Source organism: Carettochelys insculpta, chromosome 12 (genome assembly GCF_033958435.1).
Source record: "Carettochelys insculpta isolate YL-2023 chromosome 12, ASM3395843v1, whole genome shotgun sequence".
In the NCBI taxonomy this organism is placed as follows: domain Eukaryota; kingdom Metazoa; phylum Chordata; order Testudines; family Carettochelyidae; genus Carettochelys; species Carettochelys insculpta.
The window spans coordinates 25,408,288-25,430,010 of NC_134148.1; the positions used below are offsets into that span (position 1 = coordinate 25,408,288).

At 42.5% G+C, this 21,723-nt stretch overlaps 2 protein-coding genes across 6 annotated transcripts in view; one reads left to right on the plus strand and one right to left on the minus strand.

Moving 5' to 3' along the window:
• The window catches only part of GALK2 (galactokinase 2), a 99,164-nt gene extending 79,331 nt beyond the window's left edge, over window positions 1-19,833 (plus strand). For all 5 annotated transcript variants that reach the window (XM_075007230.1, XM_075007231.1, XM_075007228.1 and 2 more), the window contains 2 exons: window positions 13,195-13,396; window positions 19,322-19,833. In XM_075007230.1, the coding sequence (XP_074863331.1) occupies window positions 13,195-13,396; window positions 19,322-19,529 (410 nt within the window). In that variant the 3' untranslated portion in view covers window positions 19,530-19,833. The remainder of the gene's footprint in view (window positions 1-13,194; window positions 13,397-19,321) is intronic.
• FAM227B (family with sequence similarity 227 member B) overlaps window positions 17,236-21,723 on the minus strand; it is a 176,479-nt gene continuing 171,991 nt past the window's right edge. The window contains exons 16-17 of the mRNA XM_075007227.1: window positions 19,998-20,039; window positions 17,236-17,349 (exon numbers count right to left, since the gene is read on the minus strand). Of these exons, the coding sequence (XP_074863328.1) occupies window positions 17,305-17,349; window positions 19,998-20,039 (87 nt within the window). The 3' untranslated portion in view covers window positions 17,236-17,304. The remainder of the gene's footprint in view (window positions 17,350-19,997; window positions 20,040-21,723) is intronic.

A 21,723-nucleotide genomic window follows, 5' to 3' on the forward strand; every position in this document is an offset into this window, starting at 1 on the left:
ATCAAATCAACTGTTTGTTTTTGTTATGCAGCAAACAAATTACACTCCATGTTGGTTTTGGAAAGCTTCCTTTTTACCCAAAATCTTTTTGCTTTCGTTTATTGTATTTTACGCTGACAGAAATGGTCTCCTTCCATGAGCATAGAAAATCCTGATAAACGAACAAGGCTTTGTAAATACAATCCTGTGAAAAATACAGCAAACACAAGGAAAAACGTTGTAGAGAGTTTATTTGCTGGATGCTGATTTTCCTTTGGAGCAAAGCATAAATTTGTGGCAGTTTCCACTTGTGCCATCACTCAAAGGCTAAAGCTGTCTGTTCGGAGTGCTCTGGTCTCCCAGGTAAAAACTTCTGCAGATGTTATTCTCGCTGCCTATCCCCCCAGTGGCTTACAGGCTAGAAGAAGAGAATGAAATGTTACATTTGTGACTCAAAGCTTTACTAATGTCTGTGTCGCACTGGAGGAGGCCAGGGATAACAATGCAGTAATGTATGCTACAGATCACAGCTGGGCTATTTGCTTTTAGCTGGTTAGAAAGAAATAGTGCGCACACACTTCTCATTGTACAGCACTGTCTTTTATACATTTTAGCCAGATCCACCTCTCTCCCTTCTGTTTAAATGAAAAATTCCCATTCTGATGGTCTGTGTCATGGAGCTCCTCTGGAGACTGTCACCCCACCCACCTGCCCTCTGGGGTATCCCACCTCCTTGTCCTGCAGATCTAGAAGCTCTCATCTCCCCCAGCAAAGGCACAGAGTTGGAATAAAAATTTTGAGGAGTAAGGGGGACTTTGAAGTTGCCCCGGCACTTCAAAGTACTGGTGGGTGAGCTGCGGCCAGACACGTGCTGGTACTTCGAAGTCTAAAACTTCAGAGTTGCTGCCGGGGGGAATTTGCTTAATGAAGTGCTACCTGTGCACGGCAGCACTTCATTAGTAAACTCCCAACACCCTAATTACTATCCTTCCTTGAAAGGAAGGTGGTAGTGTAGACAAGCCCTATGAAACTTGTGACATGCCTTTTCTTACCCAAACAGTAGTTTTAATGATCTTTTCTCACAAGCTAAGCAGCCTCCTAAGCTTGGGCTTGATACTTGCCCCTGTTCAGTCTCTGATATTTCCAGCAGTTACCTTGGTGGTAAGCAGGGGGTGTCTTCCAACTGCCAACTCCCCCTTTGTTTGGTTCTCTACTTATAAATAGATTTTGGCCAGACTTATAAAATCTATTTATAGAGAACCAAACAAAGGCGGGAATCATTTTGTGTTCAGCTTCAACCTTTCACACCCCCATCAAAAAGTACTACAGTCAGAACGAGTTCCAGCATCAGGTGACTTAGCTATATGTCTTGACAAGGAGCAACCATATTAGAGAAAATCTTTGGTGAGTTTAGACACAAAAATGAAGCTTACAAGATGGAGAAACTTGGACAGATGACTAGGGAGGAGTATACAAGCAGTGCTCAAGGGTGCAGGAGTGTAATCAGGAAGGCCAAAGTGCAATTGGAGTTGCAGCTAGCGAGGGATGTGAAGGATTACAAGAAGTGTTTCTTTAGGTATGCTAGCAATAAGAAGGAGATCAGGGAAAATATGGGACCTTTAATGAACAGAGAAGGCAACCTTGTGATAAATGGTTGGAAAAAGGTGAAGCACTCAATGTTTTTGTCTCGGTCTTCACAAACAAAGTCAGTTCCCAGATGGCTACGCTGCGCAGCACGGTGTTGGGAGGAAGTGAGCATCTTTCAGCCATGAAGGAAAAGCAGGGCATGCACAAGTCTGTGGGGATGGATCTAATGCATCCAAGAGTGCTAAGAGAGTTGGCTGACGTGATTGGCTGAAGTGATTGCAGAGCCACTAGTCATTATTTTTGAAAATTCACAATTGTAGGAGGTGATGATTCCAGATAATTTGAAATAGGCAAATATAGTGCCCATCTTCAAAAAGGGGAAGAAGGAGGATCAGAGAACTACAGACCTGTCAGCCTTACCTCAGACCCCAGAAAAATCATGGACCAGGTCCTCAAGGAATCAGTTTTGAAACACTCAGATGAGAGGAAGGTGATTGGGAACAGTGAACATGGATTCACCAAAGGCAAGTCATGTCTGACCAACATGATTGCCTTCTATGATGATATACCTGTCTCTGTGGACCTGGGGAAAGCAGTGGATGTGATATAACTTGACTTTAGCAAAGCTTTTGATAACAGTCTCCCATAGTTTCTTGCCAGCAAGTTAAAGAAGTATGTCCTGGATGAATGGACTACTAAGTGGAGAGAAGGCTGGCTACATTGTTGCGCTCAGTGAATAGTGATCAACAGATTGATGTCTAGTTGTCAGCTGGTATCAAGTGAAGTGCCCCAGGCAATCACCCCATTAATGTTCTGGGTGATGGGTTGGTTTGTATCCTCAACAAGTTAGTGAATGATGCTAAGCGGGGAGGGGAGGAGAGGTAGATATACTGGATACAGAGGGATAGGGTCCAGAGTGACACATGCAATTGGAGGACTGTGTCAAAGGAAAGCTGATGAGGTTCAACAAGGACAAGTGCAGAGTCCTACACTTGAAATGAAAAAATCCAGTGTACTGCTACAGGCTGGGGACTGATTTGACTAGGCAGTGGTTGTGCAGAAAAGGACCTGGGGATTACAGCAGACAAGAAGCTGGAGAACTGAATCCCATTTTGGGCTCCCCCCTACTGAAGGGATGTGGACAAATTAAGAGGGACCAGGGGAGGTCAATGAAAATGATTAGAGGGCTGGGGCGCCTGACTTATGAGGAGACAGTAAGGGAACTGGGCTTATTTAGTCTTTAGAAGAGAAGCAGGGAGGGGAGGGATTTGACAGCAACTTTCAACTACCTGATGGGCGGGGGGGTTCCAAAGGGGATGGAGCCAAGCTATTCTTAGTAGTGGCAGATGATAGAACAATAAACAATTGTTTCAAGTTGCAGTGGAGGAGACCTAGTCTGGATAGTCACTAAAATTATTTTAGTGGGAGGGTGGTGAAGCACTGGAATGGGTTGCTTAGGGAGGTGGTAGAATCTCTACCCTCAGAGGTTCTTGAGGTGAGGCTTGGCTGGAATGATTTAGTTGGGTTTGAGCCTGCTTTGAGCAGGGGATCAGACTAAATAACCTCCCGAAGTTTCTTCCTGCCCCCCGTTTTCTTCTTCTATGCCCAGTCAATAGAGTATTCCTCCCCCACAGGGTGTCTCTGGGTGTCTATACCACATTGCCCCACTTTGCACAGGATTAGAGGGGTATAGAAATTGTTAGAGCCACACTTGAATCTACTCACCCTGCAGCAGAAAGTCCCCAGATTAGGGGAAGGTTGGATCTGGAAATACACTTTGTGTATTTGGAGCCTCTCTAGAACAAGTGGTATTTATTATTCATTATTCACTTTCTAAAGTGCAGTTCACTATAGTTTCATCTTGGATTTGATTGCTTTGTAAAGTATTTAGGCTGCTGTGGTGGTGGGAAGGTTATATGTTCTTTAATACCACCACAGTAGGATTTTTTCTATAAAATAGTGTTGTCTTTTTGCCATAAAATATTGTTTCCTTTTAAATGGGATATTCTTAAACCAATTTTTCCTTTTTACACATAAAACAGTAATTTAATTTTGACATTTTAACCTGGGAATGGAATTACCATAGGAGCTAAAAGCCTCCGTTTAGTCTGTGGGTTTGGCTTGTTAACCCCTGCTTAGAAAACTACCATTAAATTTAGGAAAAATATTGCTACTGAAAAATAAGCCTCAAACCACAATGCAACTTGGGATTGTATAGTCTTTCACTCACACCGCAAAGGAGTCCAAAAGAGTGGTGAGCCCATTTCAAGAACTAATTGTAACTTTTTTTTTTCCTTTGGCACATATTTGGAAGTGGCCTTTTAAACTTACTGCCACATACACTCTCTTTATCAAGCTGTAGCCTGAGTTTTGTCACAGCGTGTGTGCAGCAATAGAGCAGGATAAGCAGCATGCACATGTAGCTTATCAGGAAGACTAGAATAGAATAATAACGGAGTGGGCACTTCAGCAACAAAGAGCACTTCTACTGGGCAGTTATGGCTGTGGTAAAAAGTGTCAGCGTTAAAAGAGTAGGTGTCATAATCTTTGACGGGGGGTTGCATTCTGAGAAGGAGCATGAAATTGTTTTCTTTTCAGAGGGCCAGGTTACTCACACTGATGAGCAGTCACTCACAGGAGTAGTCCCGTCAGAGTGACTGGGATGCCTTGTGTGTGAAACTGCTCACCATTGTGAGTAAGGGGATGGGGAGTTACGATGTGGTCCAGATGAAATACAGCAGCTTGTGACAACATTTTCTTATATTATATTAAAGGCCAGAGGTCAGTAGACTCTTCCTGTGACAATAGTTCCCATGGATGCCATAGGACACCTTACAGAGAAAGATAAATGCCACATTTGTGAACGTGGTAGAATCTTTCCTTTTTTGATTTTGGGCAGTGAGCTCTTCTCCAGTGAAGATTTCTACTACACCTCTAGAACGGAGACATGTTTAGTTCATTAATATACATTGAAATGTATCTTAAGCAGTTGCCAGTTAGACCCAACAAAATATATAGCTTAGTAGAGGGTGGTGTTAGCTAAAGGTCAAGTTGTACAGGTAACCCAAAGAAAGGAAACTGCTGAAAGTGAAGTAATGACAAATAATATAACTTAACTGAAAGCCACAACGTTTAATTAGTTTAAAAAACCTGCATAAGCTTTGTGGATGGATTTGTACAATTTTCATGCATATAAAATTTAGAAATTGTATTACTTCCCCTCCCCCCCAAGCAAAAGCAAACATATGTGGTAGAGTTCTCTGCTCTGTTTAACTAACCCACGTTTGTTTGAGACTAATAGTCCCTGGCTCATTGCAGTTTGTTTTTCAAAAGAATTTTATGTGGATGTCAGACAAAGTTTCATTAATGGCAGTTTAAGTCTTTAACATATTGTTGTTGCATCCCAAACCGCCTTGGTGCATTGGAAAATTCCATTGTTTCCCCAAAGGCAGTTGGTAGGCAGTTAACAATTTGGACTCATTTGATGGTTCTGAAGAAGTCATTTAAGGGCACATCCTTTGCAGCAAAGTGGAGGCCAGGGGCACAGAGCCCGTGAGGGTTCAGGAACCACTCAGGCTGGCAGAGCACAGGGTAAGGGGTGTTTAATAGCAGTGTAGATGTTTGGGTTTGGGCTGGAGCCTTGACTGTAGGACCCTGTAAACTGGGTAGGTCACAGAGCTCAGGGTATAGCCTGAGCCTGAAAATCTACATCTCATGAGCCCAAATCAACTGGCATGGGCCAGCTTTGGGTTTTAGTTGTTGTGTAAGCATATCCTTGGTGTCCTAATTGCTGTCCCTTTGCATCCTTCTGAGCCAGCTAGCAGAGAAGATGCTGCAGCCCTTAGTCCTTACCCTGGCAAAACTGCCATTGACTCCAGTGGGAGCCTAGCTCCTGTGTAGGGACTGCAGGATTTGGCCTTTGATGGCTCTATAATAGTACTTTAAAGCAACTCTAATTTCTAGCTCAACTGTAAGATTTGTATTGTGCATCTGTACATTTTATACCTTCGCCACTTTGGCTAGAACAGGTAGCGGCTTCAATGATCATTCTGCTTTCTTTGTAAAATATAAGGCAACCTGCAAAATGTATGCAATTTTGGGATAGACATCTCCTGCACGCTTCTAGGCTTCCTTGGCTGTAAGGCTCTTATGTAAGAACCGTGAATTCAGGTCTTTTCCTATTTGTGTAGTGGTGGCTGTTAGCCTTCAATTCAGACTGTAGTGTGGTCAGACTCATTCCTGGGCCCGAGGCCCTCTGTTTGGTCCACTGGCCCCACCATATGCACCACGTTACCCTTGTTGGGGCAGGGGGCAGTCTGGGGGGGGACCTGGTCCCCACCCACTCGCTCCGGGTTCCGGCTCAGGGACCCTGGGCAGCCGCTACCTGGGAGGGCTGACTTACTTCTCCCTGGCCCCTGCAGCTTCTCTCCCTGGGCCACTTCCCCCAGACGCTTCTCCCTGGTATCCCCTTCCTCAAGTGGTAGTCGTGGCAGCCAGTCTCCTCCTTAGTTTGGCTCCTGCAGCTGACCAGTTCCTCCAAGTCTCTGGTGGGGCTCCAGGCCCTCCCTGGGTTGGGGCCACGAAGGAGGAGAGGAGCCACAGCAACCCAGGGGGGCTGTGCTGCCCCATCTGTTTCTCTGTCTCCTTCCTTCCTTCTCTTCACTCGTCTCCCAAACTTTCCTTCAACACCTTCCCCTTGCCCTGCGTGGAGAAGAGCTTATAAAGGTAGCCCCTGAGTAGGATCAGCTGGACCTGATTGATTTAGGGCAGCCTACTCCTCAGCTGTTCCTACTTCAGTTGCCAGCTCTGTCTCAGCTCTCTTTTTACTTCTGCCTCCCCTCTCCTGGCCCCACCCTGCTACAAGACATAGATCTAGTTATTAGAAACATCAGTTTTATTGTTGATATTTTTGACTGCGTGGAAGCAAGTGTTTAGATAGCCCTAAAATGGAAGAGCTTTCTCCATTATTTACAGCATCTATCTGGATTTATGTATGTGCTTAGTTTCAGACTCAGAGGTAACGTGCCTGTCAAATACGGAGATGGATGTCAGCCCAGAGATTATTTTACAGAGCATCAGACTTGGCAGTGGTGGAAGGCAAACGCTATAAAAAGATTTTGTGAAGAATGTGGTTAATTTATTTTTGATTGGAAAGCTGCTACAGTCTGTTATATCTATGACACTTGTGGTTTTCCCCGACTTTATATTTACAGCTCCATTCTGTAAAAAACATAAACCTTTCATTTAATGATACCATTTCTTAACTGATATTCCTTGGGCCAAGAAAGTCATGTTTGCAAGGGGGTTTAAAACAATTTCTGTCGTTTTCAATGTAATAATTGCTCAAAAGGATAACATTAGATTATAGTTAACCCAAATGTCAAGTTTCTGGAGTCTTCATGACATGAGAGAATGCTGTCAAGGACAGAGTTTCAGACTTTCTGATAAGGAGCCAGCAGTTAGAAGATCCATTCTAGTTGCCAATACACAACATGATGAGTATAACACAACCACAAAGTGTCTTAAGGTAATTTGGCCGGTAAAGCATTGCTCTACCAAAGGGTGGTCTCTGAATCAAATACAACCTTTGGCAAGACTTTTACCTTATAATTGAAACCAGACATGTTTTCCGTTCATTTTTTGGGTTACTACTGTTCAATGGTGATTTACAAGAGAGTGTGAGCTATGGCAGTCTCTCACGCAACTTCAGATATGCCCTAAATGAATGCACATTTAGAAGTCTCCTTGCTGTAAAACAACAGCTTCATAAGAAAAGAATATTTAAAGAGAATCAGCTCAAAAAGAATGCTCGGGGTTCCACGCCCCACGGCCTTCCCCTGCCAATCCTGAACACTCAGGCACTGTTCCAACACACACATTGTAAACCAGCGGTGTCCATTAGGAATTCAAAGATCGCCACACTTTTGGTTGTCGTCCATATTTGCCACATTCCTCTCCTTCCTCTAAACAAATGTCCTTCCTGTCACGCAGAGCCAGGATCCCCCAGCCTCCCCATTCTAATTCAAAGCTGGCAACTCACCGGGCCGGGACTGCCATGTGCTTCTTCCACGGAGCTGTGGGGCACGTGCATGGAGCGGGCGGACAGCACTCCCTACATGCAGATCTAAGGAGGAGCCACACTTAAAGGCTCCAAGAACGGCATGTGGCTTGAGAGCCCTGTTTGCCCCATGTAGTGAGTAGTGAACATATTGGACACCGCGGTTGTAAAAAGCTACAGAAGCAACAAAAAAGATAAAAATATGTGGCATAGCACAGCTCTGTATGCACTGGGTACATCAGACGTGGTTCATTGTGTCCTCTGTTGCAGATGCAAGCAAACTTTTTTCATCAGGCCCCTCTTTTGTTCCTGCAATTATCAGGGACCCTCTCGGACAGCCCTGGAAGCAAGCAGTGGTATCCTGGACATGATGCGTTGGTGGCAGAGGGTGAGGAGGGGAGGCAGTAGATAAATCAATGTTCTGAAGGCCACTTTCTCCTTTGAAAAGCTTGGCTTTTGTTTTTAGTTCATTAAAGGAAGAGAAGCCATCAAAGAATTATAAGTTTCCTTTTTTATTGATTGGGCCAACAGGATCATTTCTCTGACCCTGGCACTAAGCAAAAAGAGAGTGATAGTATTTGGCCTGGTTTTGCAACTTGCACTGCTTCTTACGGTAAGGGTCTTTCAGCAGCAGTGAAACTTAAAATATGTTCCTCTCTCTTTATATCAGAGTCTCAGAAGCTTCGAAGCAAGCCCAGCCCAGGGTGCCTCAAGGAGTTAAGTTTGAACACAACTTATAACAAAATTAGCATTTGTGAAGCAAAGCCACTGGTGGAGCTTGAGCCCAGAGCCATTGCTAGGGCGCTCAGCACACTGCTGAAGGGGGACTCACTTTTCTTGTTGGCCCTGCCTGGAGGGAGCTCGGAGTGAGCAGCTCGCAGGTGCCAATTTGGTCTGGCCTGGGAGTGGAGCTTTCTAGTCTGCATAGAGTGTACAGCCTTCCTGCTTCTCTAACCACACTGTGCTCCAGCCTCTCCTGCTGGCAGCTGCAAGCAGAACCCTTTGGAAGGCATGTGGCAGGCTGCATGCAGTGGGAAGCTCAACCCAAATTCACCTGAATACTCAGCAGGTCATTAATCAAGCTGCTGTCCTGCAGCACCACACCCATCTCCTGGGAGAGTCATGGGATGGGAACTCTCCACAGAGGTCAGCATAACAGGAGCAGAGTGGTCAGGGAGAAGGAAATGGAAGTTGTGTGTGTGGCGGGAACCAATCACGCTGTGCCCCCCCCCCCCCCGTTACAAAATTTCATACTCCCCACTTGGTGCACCTCTTCTGTTGCTCAGGGACATTTCCAATGAGAACAAGAGGTCCTATGGCACCTTATGGACTTACAGATATTTTGGAGCATAAGATTTCATGGGCAAAGACCTGATCTTCCAAGGGGTAGCACTGGCTGGAGACTTGCCTCACCCTCACAGACTCCAGACTCCAGATGTGGAGGCGTGAGCCAGAGAATTCCACTGTATTTGTGGTAAATCTGCAGGTTGCCAGGATCCAAGAACTCTTTGATTTGGCCTCCAAAGTGAGTTCCCCACTTTGCCCTGGGACCAGTGGCAGCTGTCGGTGTCTCTGCATAACTCCTAGTACAATGAATGGATTCCTAACGGGGAAGATTTCCTCTTTCCTTTGGAGATGGCTCTGACAATTCCCTATTCTCTGTGAAAGGGGGACACATAGACATAGACTCTTCCAAGAGTAGGCGCTCTAAGTCTCCTGCCACAGGTTTCTTGCACTGGAACTAAAGGCCATACTGGAGAGATGCTTTACGTAGAATGCCTCTGTCCTACATGAGGGACAGAGATTGGAGACAGCCCTTTGCTGGATTCACTGTGACTGAATCTTACACTAAGTGCTGATAGAAACTTTTAAAATAAAGTTAATGCAAATGCAGTCTACCAATAAGCCTTTTGCTAAGTGCAGGGATTTTAATTTATACACGCAATCAAGGTAGAGAAAATGGTCCCAGTTCTGCCTGTGGTGATCAAAGCAAGGAAGAGTTGTTAGAAGCATAGAATCATAGAACACTAGAATTGGAAGAGATGTCAAGAGGTCATTGAGTCCTGTCCCCTGCCCTCACGGCAGGACCTAGCACTGTCTAGACCATCCCTGATAGATGTGTTTCTAACATCTCCAATGATGGTGATCCCAAAGCCTCCCTAAGCAACTTATGTCAGTGTTTAACCACCCTGACAGTTAAGAAGTTTTTCCTAATGTCCTCTCTTGCTGCAGTTTGAGCCCATTGCTCCTTGTCGTGTCCTCAGAGGCCAAGCAAAACAATTTTTCTCTCTCCTCTTTGTAATCCTGTTTTAGGTATTTGAAAACTGCTGTCCTGTCCCCTCTAAGGCTGCTTCTATACATGCCACTGCCCTCGAGAGGTGGTATGGTAATGAGGCAATTCGAAGCAGGCTAATGAGGTGCTAACGTGCATATTCAGTGCTTCATTAGCATGGTGATTGCTGCACGAATTTCAAAGTTCAGACTTTGAATTGCAGATTGACAGTGAAGATGGGGGCAGCTTCGGTATAAGCACCTCACTTTGACATTCCCTTACTCCCACAAAATTAGAGTGGAGTAAGGGAGCATGCACGTTAGTTCCTCATTAGCCTGCTTTGAATTGCCTCACTACCATGCCACCTCTGATGGGAGGTGGCATGTGTAGAAACAGCCTAAGTCTTGTCTAGAACAGCTTTCTAGTAGTTTTTTTTCACCTTCTGAAGTAACAATTTGTCTTCAAAGCAGTCTGGATTGTCCATGCCTCTGTGTTAGTTTCCCAACATATGTCTAGATAGATGAAATCACCCAACCACCAAATCCTGTGCTTCAGATGATTTTGTTAGTTGCTTAGAAAAAGCCTCATCCACGTCTTCTACCTGGGTGAGTGCTGTAGTTGACCTCTTGCATGACATCACCCTTGTTGTTTACCCCTTTTAACCTAACCCAGAGACTCCCAATGCATCGGTCTCCTGCATCCATCTGCACCTCAGTCCAGTTTCCCCTTTTTAATTTATAAGGCAACAGCTCCTCCCTGTTTATCCTGCCTATCGTTCCTGAGTAAGCTGTACCCTTTTTTTTAACCAATATTCTAATCATGTGCATTATCTCACCAAGTCTCTGTGATAGAGTTGTGCCATAGTTGTATGTATTTATTAAAACTTCAAGTCTTCCTATTTCTTGCATTTGCATATAGGCATCTAAGATATTGATTTGTTTTTGCCTCCCAGTTCTGCCTAATCCTCCTTTTTTTTTTCTCTGCTATTATAGTCCGTGATCCCTTCCATTTGCAACTCAACTCCCATGTCCCCGTGTTTTGTTTTTTTTTTAACTTAACCATGGGCTTTGGTCGCCTGTCCCCTTCAAATCTAGTTTAAAGCCTTCCTCATTAGGTTGTCCAGTCTGGATGCAAATACAGTCTTCCTATTCTTTGCAAGGTGAATTCCATCCCTGCTTAGCAGTTCTTCTTGGAATAGCATCCTGTGGTCATGGAAGCCAGAGCACTCCTGGCAACACCATCCTCGCAGCCAGGCATTCACCTCCAGGATGCACCTGTCTCTGCCTAGGTCCCTACCTTTGATAGGAAGGATTGACAAGAACACCACCTGTGCTCCAAACTCCTTCACCCATACTCCCAGAGCCCTGTAATCATTCTTTATCTGCTCATGGTTTACACCTTCAGTATCATTCATGCCCGCATGGGATAGTAGTCAGAAGGCCAGACAATCTTCGGCAACGCCTCCATAATGTCTTGGATATGGCCTCCTGACAGGCAGCATACGTCTCAAGATGGCATGTCAAGATGACAGTGGGTGCCTTTGTCCCCATCAGAAGGGGGTCTCCAACCACCACTACCCTACATTTCCTCCTCATAGTGGTGGCAGCAGACCTCCTAGCCTTGGGGGTACCCAGCTTTTCTTCTGCTGTAGGTGATGATTCCTTATCTCCTGTATCTTCAGTATCCAGAATGGCATAATGGTTTCACAGTACTATGGTGGGAGGTTTGGGAGCAGGAGTAGAGCAATGTGACCAGCTGCCATTGTCCCTCCTGAGCCATCTCTTCCTCCACTGGTGGTGTGTCAGTAGTCTTTTGTAGTGTAACAGCTACCTTAACCTCAGCTGCCTCCACTTGAATACTGTTTAGGAATTGCTCATGGATTCAGACACTCCTAAGACTTGTCACCTCCTCCTGTAGCTCTCCCATCTGCTTCCTGAGAGATTCCATCAGTAGACACCTTTCACGTTGGACGGTCCCACCCCCAGTTTGGATTTCAGTAAGTGGGAATTGCAAGTCACAGTCCCTGCAGAACCACACCAGGGTCTGGGTAGAGGCATCCATGGTCAGGACGTCTGTCTGATTACAGGCGCAAGTGTGGGAGACAGGAGCAATGCTGGCAGAGGTGTTGCAGGTCGTCTTAACCATAGTAGAATTCCCTCTATCAAACTCCCTCTTTAAACTCCCCTGTCTGCTTTTCTCCCTTGTTGCTCTGCCTCTGGGTTTTGAAGCTTGGTCACCTTAGTCAGGACTACCCCTCATTAGCCACACAGGGGAAGGCTGATCAAGGGACCCAAGGATGAAACCTTACCAGATGCACAGTCCCAACTGCCACAGTAACAGAAATCACTTGCAATCAGAATCAAAATTCAAACAGTCAAGCAAACTCACTCTCACCAAATATTGTTGAAATGGTGCTTTCACAGTTGTTGATGGAATTGCCTTGAGGGCAGAACTCTTACATGTCCCATCTTACCTTGTTTACTACCAAATCTTTGGATATTATCTTGGAGACCTAGGCCACCCACCTGGTGTCTAGGGAGTGTATGGGGGTGCCCTTTTGACTTTAAAGGGGTTGCCTGCCTCAGCAATGGTTCAGCATCCCCTTACCCTCACTCCAGAGGTATCACAAGCAGACTTCTTTAGACCTAAGGGAAAATAAGGTAAGTCTGCCTTTCCTGTGAAGCATATCTCATCCATGCACCACTTTTAATAGCAAAGTAGTCAGGCAGCAGAGCTTCCTCAAACCTCCCACATTGCCAAATTCCTTTCTCTGAATCCTTGGAGGTCAGGGGGCCTGGGGATGCTGATGGCCTAACCTCAACTTCTGTTGGGGGAATGGGAGAATAACAGTTACGTGTTAGCACTGCTTTAAAAATACATTTTGCAAACCTGTTCATTGAGCAAGATTTCCCTTCCCTATTAAAAATCTTATGGCCTCAAAAGGTCAGACCAACTTTAATCTTCAGTATGTGATGTGAAAGCACCTTGCAAACTGTTTGCATGAAGAGTTGTTTATTGCATCATCCACCTTGTGATTGTTTTGGGATATTTTTTCTAGAATATATACAAGTGTCAAAACTAAAACAATAATAACCAGTTTTGTTTGTAATCCCCAAACAGTATTAAAACAGATCTTTTTAAAAGAAGCCTTGATCAGAGCAAAAATGTCTTTGACTAAGGCTTGGTCTTAAAATACAGAAACAAACAAATCTTGTAATGGTTTCCATTTTTTTTTCTTTTTCAGTTAGGTACCCATTAATGAATAATTGTATCATGGAATCTTTTCACTTTATTTTAGTTACCTCCTTTAAATTATACCAGCGTGCTAAGCATGTGTACAGCGAAGCTGCCAGAGTGCTGGAATTTCAGAAGATATGCAGTGAGGCACCTGCCGGTGCAATCCAGCTGCTGGGAGATTTAATGAACCAGAGTCATATCAGCTGCAGGGACATGTATGAATGCAGCTGTCCTGAACTGGATCAACTGGTGGACATCTGCCTGTAAGTTTTGACAGCAGTGAACCAAGAACGCCGTTTGATAATACGGTTTGAATAGCTGAGAAAACATGACCTTCTTATTAGCTATTGTAGTTTTAAAATGAAAGAAAAATATTCTTGTCTGTTATCACCAAATTAATCTCCTGCAAGGATGTTATGTAGTCAAATGTTTCCCTATTGACATACGAATAATACTTGTCAGATGAAAGTTGTACTTTATGGCTTTATGATGGATCCTAGTTCTGGACTGACATCCATCAAACAAATCTCACAGTAAATAAAGCTGGCTACTACTTTTTGGGGTTTTAGGAGAGTTCACCATCAGTTCTCTTAAAATGTCTTCTCAGTTTCTATTTTTAGATTTTATTTCTCCTTGCATATTCTTTCACCATTTCATTGCTGACGACTGCTGCAGCTTCAGGACTGCTAATGCATGCTTTGATCTAATGCTGCCTTGAAATTGCTATGGAACATCATGATCTAGTATTTGTTTTTACTAAAAGTACATTTTGTGCAATGCAAGTGATATACTGTGCAGTAGTAGAGTGGTTAAATATTGCGTATCTTTTGAACAGACTACAGAATGAGCAAGTGAAGGCACGCGTCTGTAGAGTCTTGCCAGTGTGCAAGGGGTGGGCAAACAGTGCTGTTTGAAGAACTCAAAAGTAGAAAAAGGAAGGTCTGTCATGTTTAGTTACTTTCACACGTAGATGGACATCATTATGCAAGAAAAAATATGCCGTAGCATAGAATCCAAAGAGAGGGATGAGCTTAAATGCACACCTGCAGTTAGGATTGTATCAAATTAAAATTAATGAAAAGCTTTCAGTTACATGGATAAAAATGTAAGAATGAAATAAAAACATGCAGAATGTAACACTGAACCACTGCATCCATTGTATGTGACAAATAAGTTATTAGTTCATAAGTCCATCTATAAGAAACATTAATGTATTGTATTTCAATTTTTTCTGGTTGCCATTTCTCTTTTATGGCCAAGATTTTCAAAATGAACTACAGGTTCAGCCTCTCTGTTCTCACTCCCTCGGGACCTGGCTGGTGCTGAATGAGACAATTTGTCGGACACATGGGTAGGAGGGTCAATGTTGTTTAGCACATTATCAACACTTTTGCTGCATACTGCATTTAGAGGTAAATAATAATAGCACAGAACACTGAGAGCCGGGACTGGTGACTAAACAACCTTCACGGGATCACAGAAAACTTGGCCATATCCATGGTAAGTGGTCATCTGGCTAACTAAAATAATGCTGGATTACAGATGTTGCTGGATGAGAGAGGGCCAGATTAGAGAGGTTGAACCTGTAGTGATTTTCGGTGCCACACTTTTTCAGTGCTAAACTTGTTACATCATGAAGGGGCTGAATTTTCAGAAAGTGGTGAGTATCTGCCCTTTGTAAGGTCCCTTTAAGCTGCTTTTATTATTTTAATTATATTATTTTCTTTTAAAAAAGGGATAGAGAATAAGACCGAAAATATCTTATTGCCTCTGTGTAAATTCATGGTATGGCCACATCTTGAATACTGTATCCAGATGTGGTCACTTCTTCTCAAAAAAGATACATTGACATTAGAAAAGGTTCAGAAAAAGGCAACAAAAATGATTAGGGGTTTGGACTGGGTACCATCTGAAGAGAAATTAAAAATAATTGGACTTTTCAGCATAGAAAAGAGGAGACTAAGGATGGATATGATAGAGGTTTATAAAATTATGACTGGTGTGGAAAAAGGGAATATGGAAACGTTATTTACTGTTCCCATGACATAAGAATGAGGGAGTCACCAAATGAAATTAATGGGTAGCGGGTTTAAAAACAAAAGCAAGTTTTTCTTCACACAATGCACGGTAGGCCTGTGGAACTCCTTGCCAGAGGAAGTTGTGAAGACCAGGACTTTAACAGGGTTCAAAAAAGAACTAGATACATTCATAGAGGTAAGGTCTGTCAGTGGCTATTAGCCAGGATGGGCATCAGTGGTGTCCCTAGCCTCTGTTTGTCAGAGTCTGGAAATGGATGACAGGAGAAGGATCACTTGATGGTTACGTGTTCTGTTCACTCCCTCTGGGGCATCTGGCACTGACCACCATCAGAAGACAGAATACTGGTCTGACCTAGTATGGCCATTTTCATATTCTTTGGTTTTGAATTGGTAACGCCAAACCTGAAGCAATTAACAATCTTTAGTCACTCCTGAAAATTTTGGCTAACGTATTTAAGACCATGGGCCAGGATCTGCATACGTTAAATTCTTTATGTAAAGTGAAATACAGCTGCCATACAGCTTTAAAAAGCTTTCCAAAAATACATTCCACTCACAAGATTTAAACTGCAGAGAATATAATCTGCATAACCAGATGTTTTCTGTTTTGCCTACTTCTGTATACACTCTACCAAGAAAGAAAGAGATCCCTATTGGATGTGGTTTGTAGCGCTGAAAAGTTGAGCCACTAGTTGGTTTAATTTTTTTTTTCCAGAAAGAGAGTGGACTTGTACTTTCTGTAACTTGTCTCATATTAATGGCTGTTTTCCCTGCTAGTTGTTTAAAGCAGATGGAGCAAATAAAATGGAGAGATTTGCAAAAACTCATAAGAGATTTAGGGGCACCAGATCCATTGAAAGTCAGTTCGACTTGGAGTCCTAAATCCCTGTGGAGTTTTGGAAAACCTAAAGCTCATCAACCACGGTGGATAATATTCTTCTGACTTCCCTAATCTCCATTTCTTGGTGTTGTGTGTTCAATTAAATTACATCTTGTCAGCCTTGCCAATGACAGCTAGAGAGCCATTATTTACAAGAGATACAATTTTTACTCATGGAGCCTTACAGTGGCAGTGCTACTAACTTTTGCAATTTTATTGCAAGACTCATAATAATTAGTAATTTTTCTTAAATCCTCAGCTCATGGAAGTAAATGAGCTTTTGTTTTAAAGAAAAATTTTTTACCCTTATGATTACAGAAAAAAAAATGAAAATATGACTGAAGGACGCCCTACGCTCAAAAACCAGTGACAGTTAAAAAAATGTTTGGATTCATGATTTTTAAATCATTCTCATGATTTTTGAACATTTGGGGTTTGGTACTACTGCTGTATTCCTCTATATCTTGCAGTGTTTGTGGCTGGTCGAACCTGCAGTGATTTCAGTATGATTGGACAATCCAATGGCTGCTATGTCTTGACAGCATATCCATACTCCACACCACATCTTTGCTGGTTATTTTCATCTTTGCACACACACACAACTCTGGACAGTTCTGAATAAGAGTATGTCCAATATGCTGACCTATAGAGGTCCCCTTAATTTCCTGATTTTAACTTTCAGTTTGAATAAGCAGTTTGTTCTTGCAGGTCATCATATACATTCTGTTATGCATATAAGACCACATTTTCACACTTGGGTGCCTAGCATTAAGCACCTAAATTAGTATCCTGAATTTCAGAGGTGCTGAGTTCCAACAATTTCCACTGACATTGTGGGAGCTACTGATGCTCAGTACCTCTAAACATCAAGCCAATTATGAGGTACCTAGAGATGGAGGTAGGTGCCTAATCTTAGCATCCATGTTTGAAAATGTTCGCCACGTTATTTTGAAACATCGTAGCTTCCGCTCTAATGTGTAGCTCCTTTCTTTTTAAATGATAATAAATGACATTTTAAAATGACTAAGTATAACAGCAAACCATAACATTGACTACAGAGCCTTATTTAATCAAATGATTCAGAATCAATCTGAATATGTTTAAATGGTATTCCACAATAAAAAGCCAACATGGTATCTCCAAGGCGACACTTGAAAACTAGGTTGCATCCCAAGTGAATTTAAGCAGTTGATTTAGCTGCTTTAGAACTGGATTAAACTCCATGATGGCAATGGGAATCTTTCCATTGATTTCACTGGAAACTGGATTGAATCCTGCTTGATTTAAGAGGCAGCTTCTGTGGAACCAAAGAGCAGCATACAGAAAGAATTATAACATTGCAAAGAAATAAAATAAAGACTGGAAATCAAGAATGAACAGATAATTGAGTCAATATGTTGGATAACGCCCCTCCATTAAACATGCACACAGAGTAGGTCCTGGATTCGGAAGAGCACATCTATTCAGGAAAGCACTTAAGCATGAATGGTCATTTAAGCACATATGTCACTGCCTTCCTCAACCAGCGTCTAAGTAAGGACTATCCCAGGACTTTGAAATACGTATTTAACACAGTGGCTTTCAACCTGTGGTCCATAGACCTGCAGGAGCCCAAATGCTAAGTCTAAGATTTTCAAAGATTTTCACCTTCTTTTGACATGTTTTAGCATTCTACAAATGACGAAAAGGTTGAAAAGCACTGGTTTAACATAAGTAGCACATGAGAAGGTATCACACATCATTCACAAAGTAGCCCTTGTTTGGTATAATATCATTAACATTGTGTTCAGTTTCATCAGCCCTAGACAGTGGTTGCAAGTGAACAGACTCACCCAAAATATTGCTATTAGAAGCACATAAACATTGCTTGAGCTACACAGGGGTTGGAAACCTCCTGATAATAGGTTCTCTGGTGAGTTTTCTAGTTCATTCCATTCTTGTGGTATTTGTGACCCACCCAGAGGAAACTCTCTCATTGTATTGTGCTTGTCCTTCTAGATTTGCCTGGAGTCAGGCAATGGCAGACGCGCCAGAACATGAATAAAAATAGAATCCAGAATTTTTCTGAATTTCAGTTAGATCTGTTTTGAGTCGTTCAGGTTAGGATCCTAGGATTTGCTACACAGGAATTGCCAATCAGCCAGTGTCCTGGCTCTGTGAGTGGCTTGTACCTCGAATCTTTGAACAGAAGGAGCATGCAAAGAAATGTCACTTGTTTGCAGTTACCACTCCCTCTTGTGGGAATTTTATCTGGAAATGAATTGTAATGAAAACAAAAAAGTCTGCCTGTGCTGATGCAGAGAACTTGAAAACAGCAAACAGAATAGAGAAAACAACAACTATGAGTCTGAAAACACAAAGGGGTGTGGCATTTTCATCATGTGAAGGATAAAGTGCACACTTAGGATGAGATTTCGTCTTCAGCTGCACTGTTGTAAATTCACTCAAATTAAGCTAGTGTAACCAAAATCAAATTCTGGCTCTTAATTTTTGTTTTTAAGGCAGACCAGATGGCTGAGCAATGGGGCTCTTTAGTTTGACTTTTCTTGAAATTTGCAGTACTGCCTTTTCCTCTCTAGCACTGTGACTAGTCCGTAGAAGCCCCTGAATCTTCAGAACATTTATGTCTGTGCTGGAGCGGCAGAAATGTCTAGTGTGCTTACCAATGTTCCCTGTAAGCTGAGCTCTTGGGCAGCTGCCCAGGAGAGATTCAGGTGCTGCCCAGCTGATTAGCAAAGCACTCACAGCGGGCAGTGTGGGTTTCTATTGGTGGTACACATCCATACATGCTTTGGTGCATGTAACAAATCTTATTCTGCCCATTGACAGAAAAAATTAGAGTGAACACTGGTGCTGACTCGGTTGAATTTGAAAATGCCTTATACAAATAGACACTATGCAATTAGTACAGGAATGCTCCTTCATTTTTGTCACATCCTCCTGTTTTATCTTCTGCTTGTTTAAAACTATTGCTGTATAACCCCTTTTTTCTGCTTTCTCCACCTCAGCTATTTCAGTCTTTAAGCACTGTAATTGATGGAAATAACTATACTGCAGAATATAAGCTGCCAGCATATCTTTGTCCAAAACATTCAGCACAAATAGAGTTCAAATGTCTCATAAGACCAAGTGTGCCATTAAGTTTTGAAAATGGGAAATAAATGCATCCCACATTCACTGTGCTCCGTAGGTAGTTTATGAATGACAAATGATCTCCTCTGATATACTGCCCTCAATTGTTTTTATTGTTGTTGTTGTTATTATTGTAGGCAGTTTGGGGCCATCGGGTCACGCCTGACTGGAGCAGGATGGGGCGGCTGCACTGTGTCAATGGTGCCGTCTGACAAGCTGAGTACCTTCCTTACAAACGTGAAAGAAGCTTATTACAAAAGCAATGCCCAAAGGTTAGCTTTGGAGAAGAATAGCCTATTTGCTACCAAACCTGGAGGTGGAGCTTTGGTTTTTCTTGAGGCTTAAAAAATGTAAAAGTTTCAAAGAAACTATGTAGGGCATCTTGGAACTGGCAGGGCTTCCTATGCCACAGTAAATTAATCCCTTTTCTGTTCTGTATTATAATGAACAGTTGCTATTATCAAGATACATTTCTAAAGAAACAATTAGAAGAGGTTTCTTAAGCTTTATAATGCATTTTTCCACACTAAAAATATCTTTCCAATTAAAAAGCAGCCGAAATACTTATTTCTCTCTTGACAGTGTAAATGTTGGTTTATTAAAACTTGCGCATTTGAAAAACTGAAGAAAGCAGACAATTCAAATAAAGAGAAATACTTTTCTTAAGCAAATCTTTTTCTTTTTTTTTCTTTTTCGCCTGATATAAAGGTAAGTGCAAGCTGACTAGAGAGCTATTTCATATTATAAACCCAGATGAGGTAATATTATTCAGCCCCTAATTTCAGACCTGCTTTAAGGTTAAGTTTTACTCACTTCTTCCACTGCTGGATGCTTTCTTGTCTCATGTTTGAATTCCTGTGGAAAACAAAGATGCAAACTAAACTATAAAGGGAATTGCAGATGTTTTGCTGAACACTGAACTTTTGTAGGAATCTCAGTGAAAAAATATACACTGTATTTCTTGCAATGTACTATTAGAGCAGTACCTGTAGAGCTCAGTAAAGGATTCGGGCCCCATTGCATTAAGTTGACTGAGCTGATTTGTTGCTACTGTTTAGAACACAGTACAGTATTTTTACAGGATTTGGGACAATTGCTAGTTCTTTCCAAATCCTGAGGAAGTTGAGTGACAGGCTTCCTAGTTTCTTGGCCAGGGTGGGTGACATCATAGCTATCATAAAGGGCTGAAAGAGCTGCTTAAGTCTATCTCCTCTCTTCCACAACTTTCTCAAAATTTTCTTTCTGGGGTCAAGTTTCCCTAGCTTGATCATAACCCAGTAATGGTTTGGTTTCAGCAAAATATGTTCATCTATTTTTGAGATGTGCATCAACAAAACAAAAAACAAAAACTACAGTACTCTTCCAGCACTGGGTATCCCAGCAGCCTTTATGGTGCTCAGTCAACTCAAACAAATTAATTATAAACTTTATGGCTATGTCTACACTACAGAGATCTTTCAAAAGAAGCTCTTCCAGAAGATCTCTTCCGAAAGAAGTTCTTTCAAAAGAGTGTGTCCACACACAAAAAAGCAGATCAAAAGAGTGATCTGCTCTTTTGAAAGACAGCATCCGCACAGCCCCCGCTCTTTTGAAAGAACAGGCCAGGGATCGAAAAATTAGGCCCCATGAGGACTGCTCTTTCAGAAAAAAAGTGCCTGCAGATTGTCTACACATGTTTTCTTTTGAAAGATGCTTTTGAAAGGGGGCACTCATCCTGAAACAGGAAAGGAGCACCGCATTCTTTGGATTTACTTTTGAAAGAACACTTTTTGTGTGTAGATACTCCATAGTATCTTTCAAAAGAGCTCCCTTCTTTCAAAAAATCTTTTGAAAGGACTTGCTAGTGTAGATGCAGCCTAAATGTGTTCGCAGAAATTCAGCTCACAAGTGAAAAAGCTACAAATGATTGAAAGCGACCCATTGACCAAGCATAGAACGTAATTTCTGTTGTTCTTTGACTGCTCATTGAGGAAGAACTTCTGTCACCAGTGCGAAACCAAAGAAATTGGGCTTGGTGGAGGATTGGCCTCCTTGGGGTGGGGTGGAGGGAGAGATTGAGAGCAGGTCTTGCAGGTACTGTTGGCAGACTCAGAGCTGCATCACTAATAATATTATTTCATCTTCAGTCCTGGTTTCCGCATACCCAACCCCCAGAAAAAATGGTTAATGGCTCCAACCGAGTCTACCAATGCCTTACAGTGGTGAGGAAGGAGCCTCTAGGAAATTCTGCTTTGTAGTATGCAACATTCTTTGTCCCTGCCCAATATAATAGAACCTCAGAGGTTTTCTGGTGCCAGAACCCGAGTAGCCTTGAAGGACTAGGCAAGATTTACCCCTGTGTATATCTCCAGAGCAGCGTTTCCCAAAGTAATTTGACCAAGGAACAATTTTGGGCTTGTTATATATTGAAGGAACATATATCTGCTGGTCAGGGTAGGCAGGGGGGAAAGGTTTCATATTGAAAAATTGCCGAATGTAATGCTCAAAAGTTGATTTAAAAGAGTCTTTTTAGATGGCTTTTATTTTACAAAGAACAAAA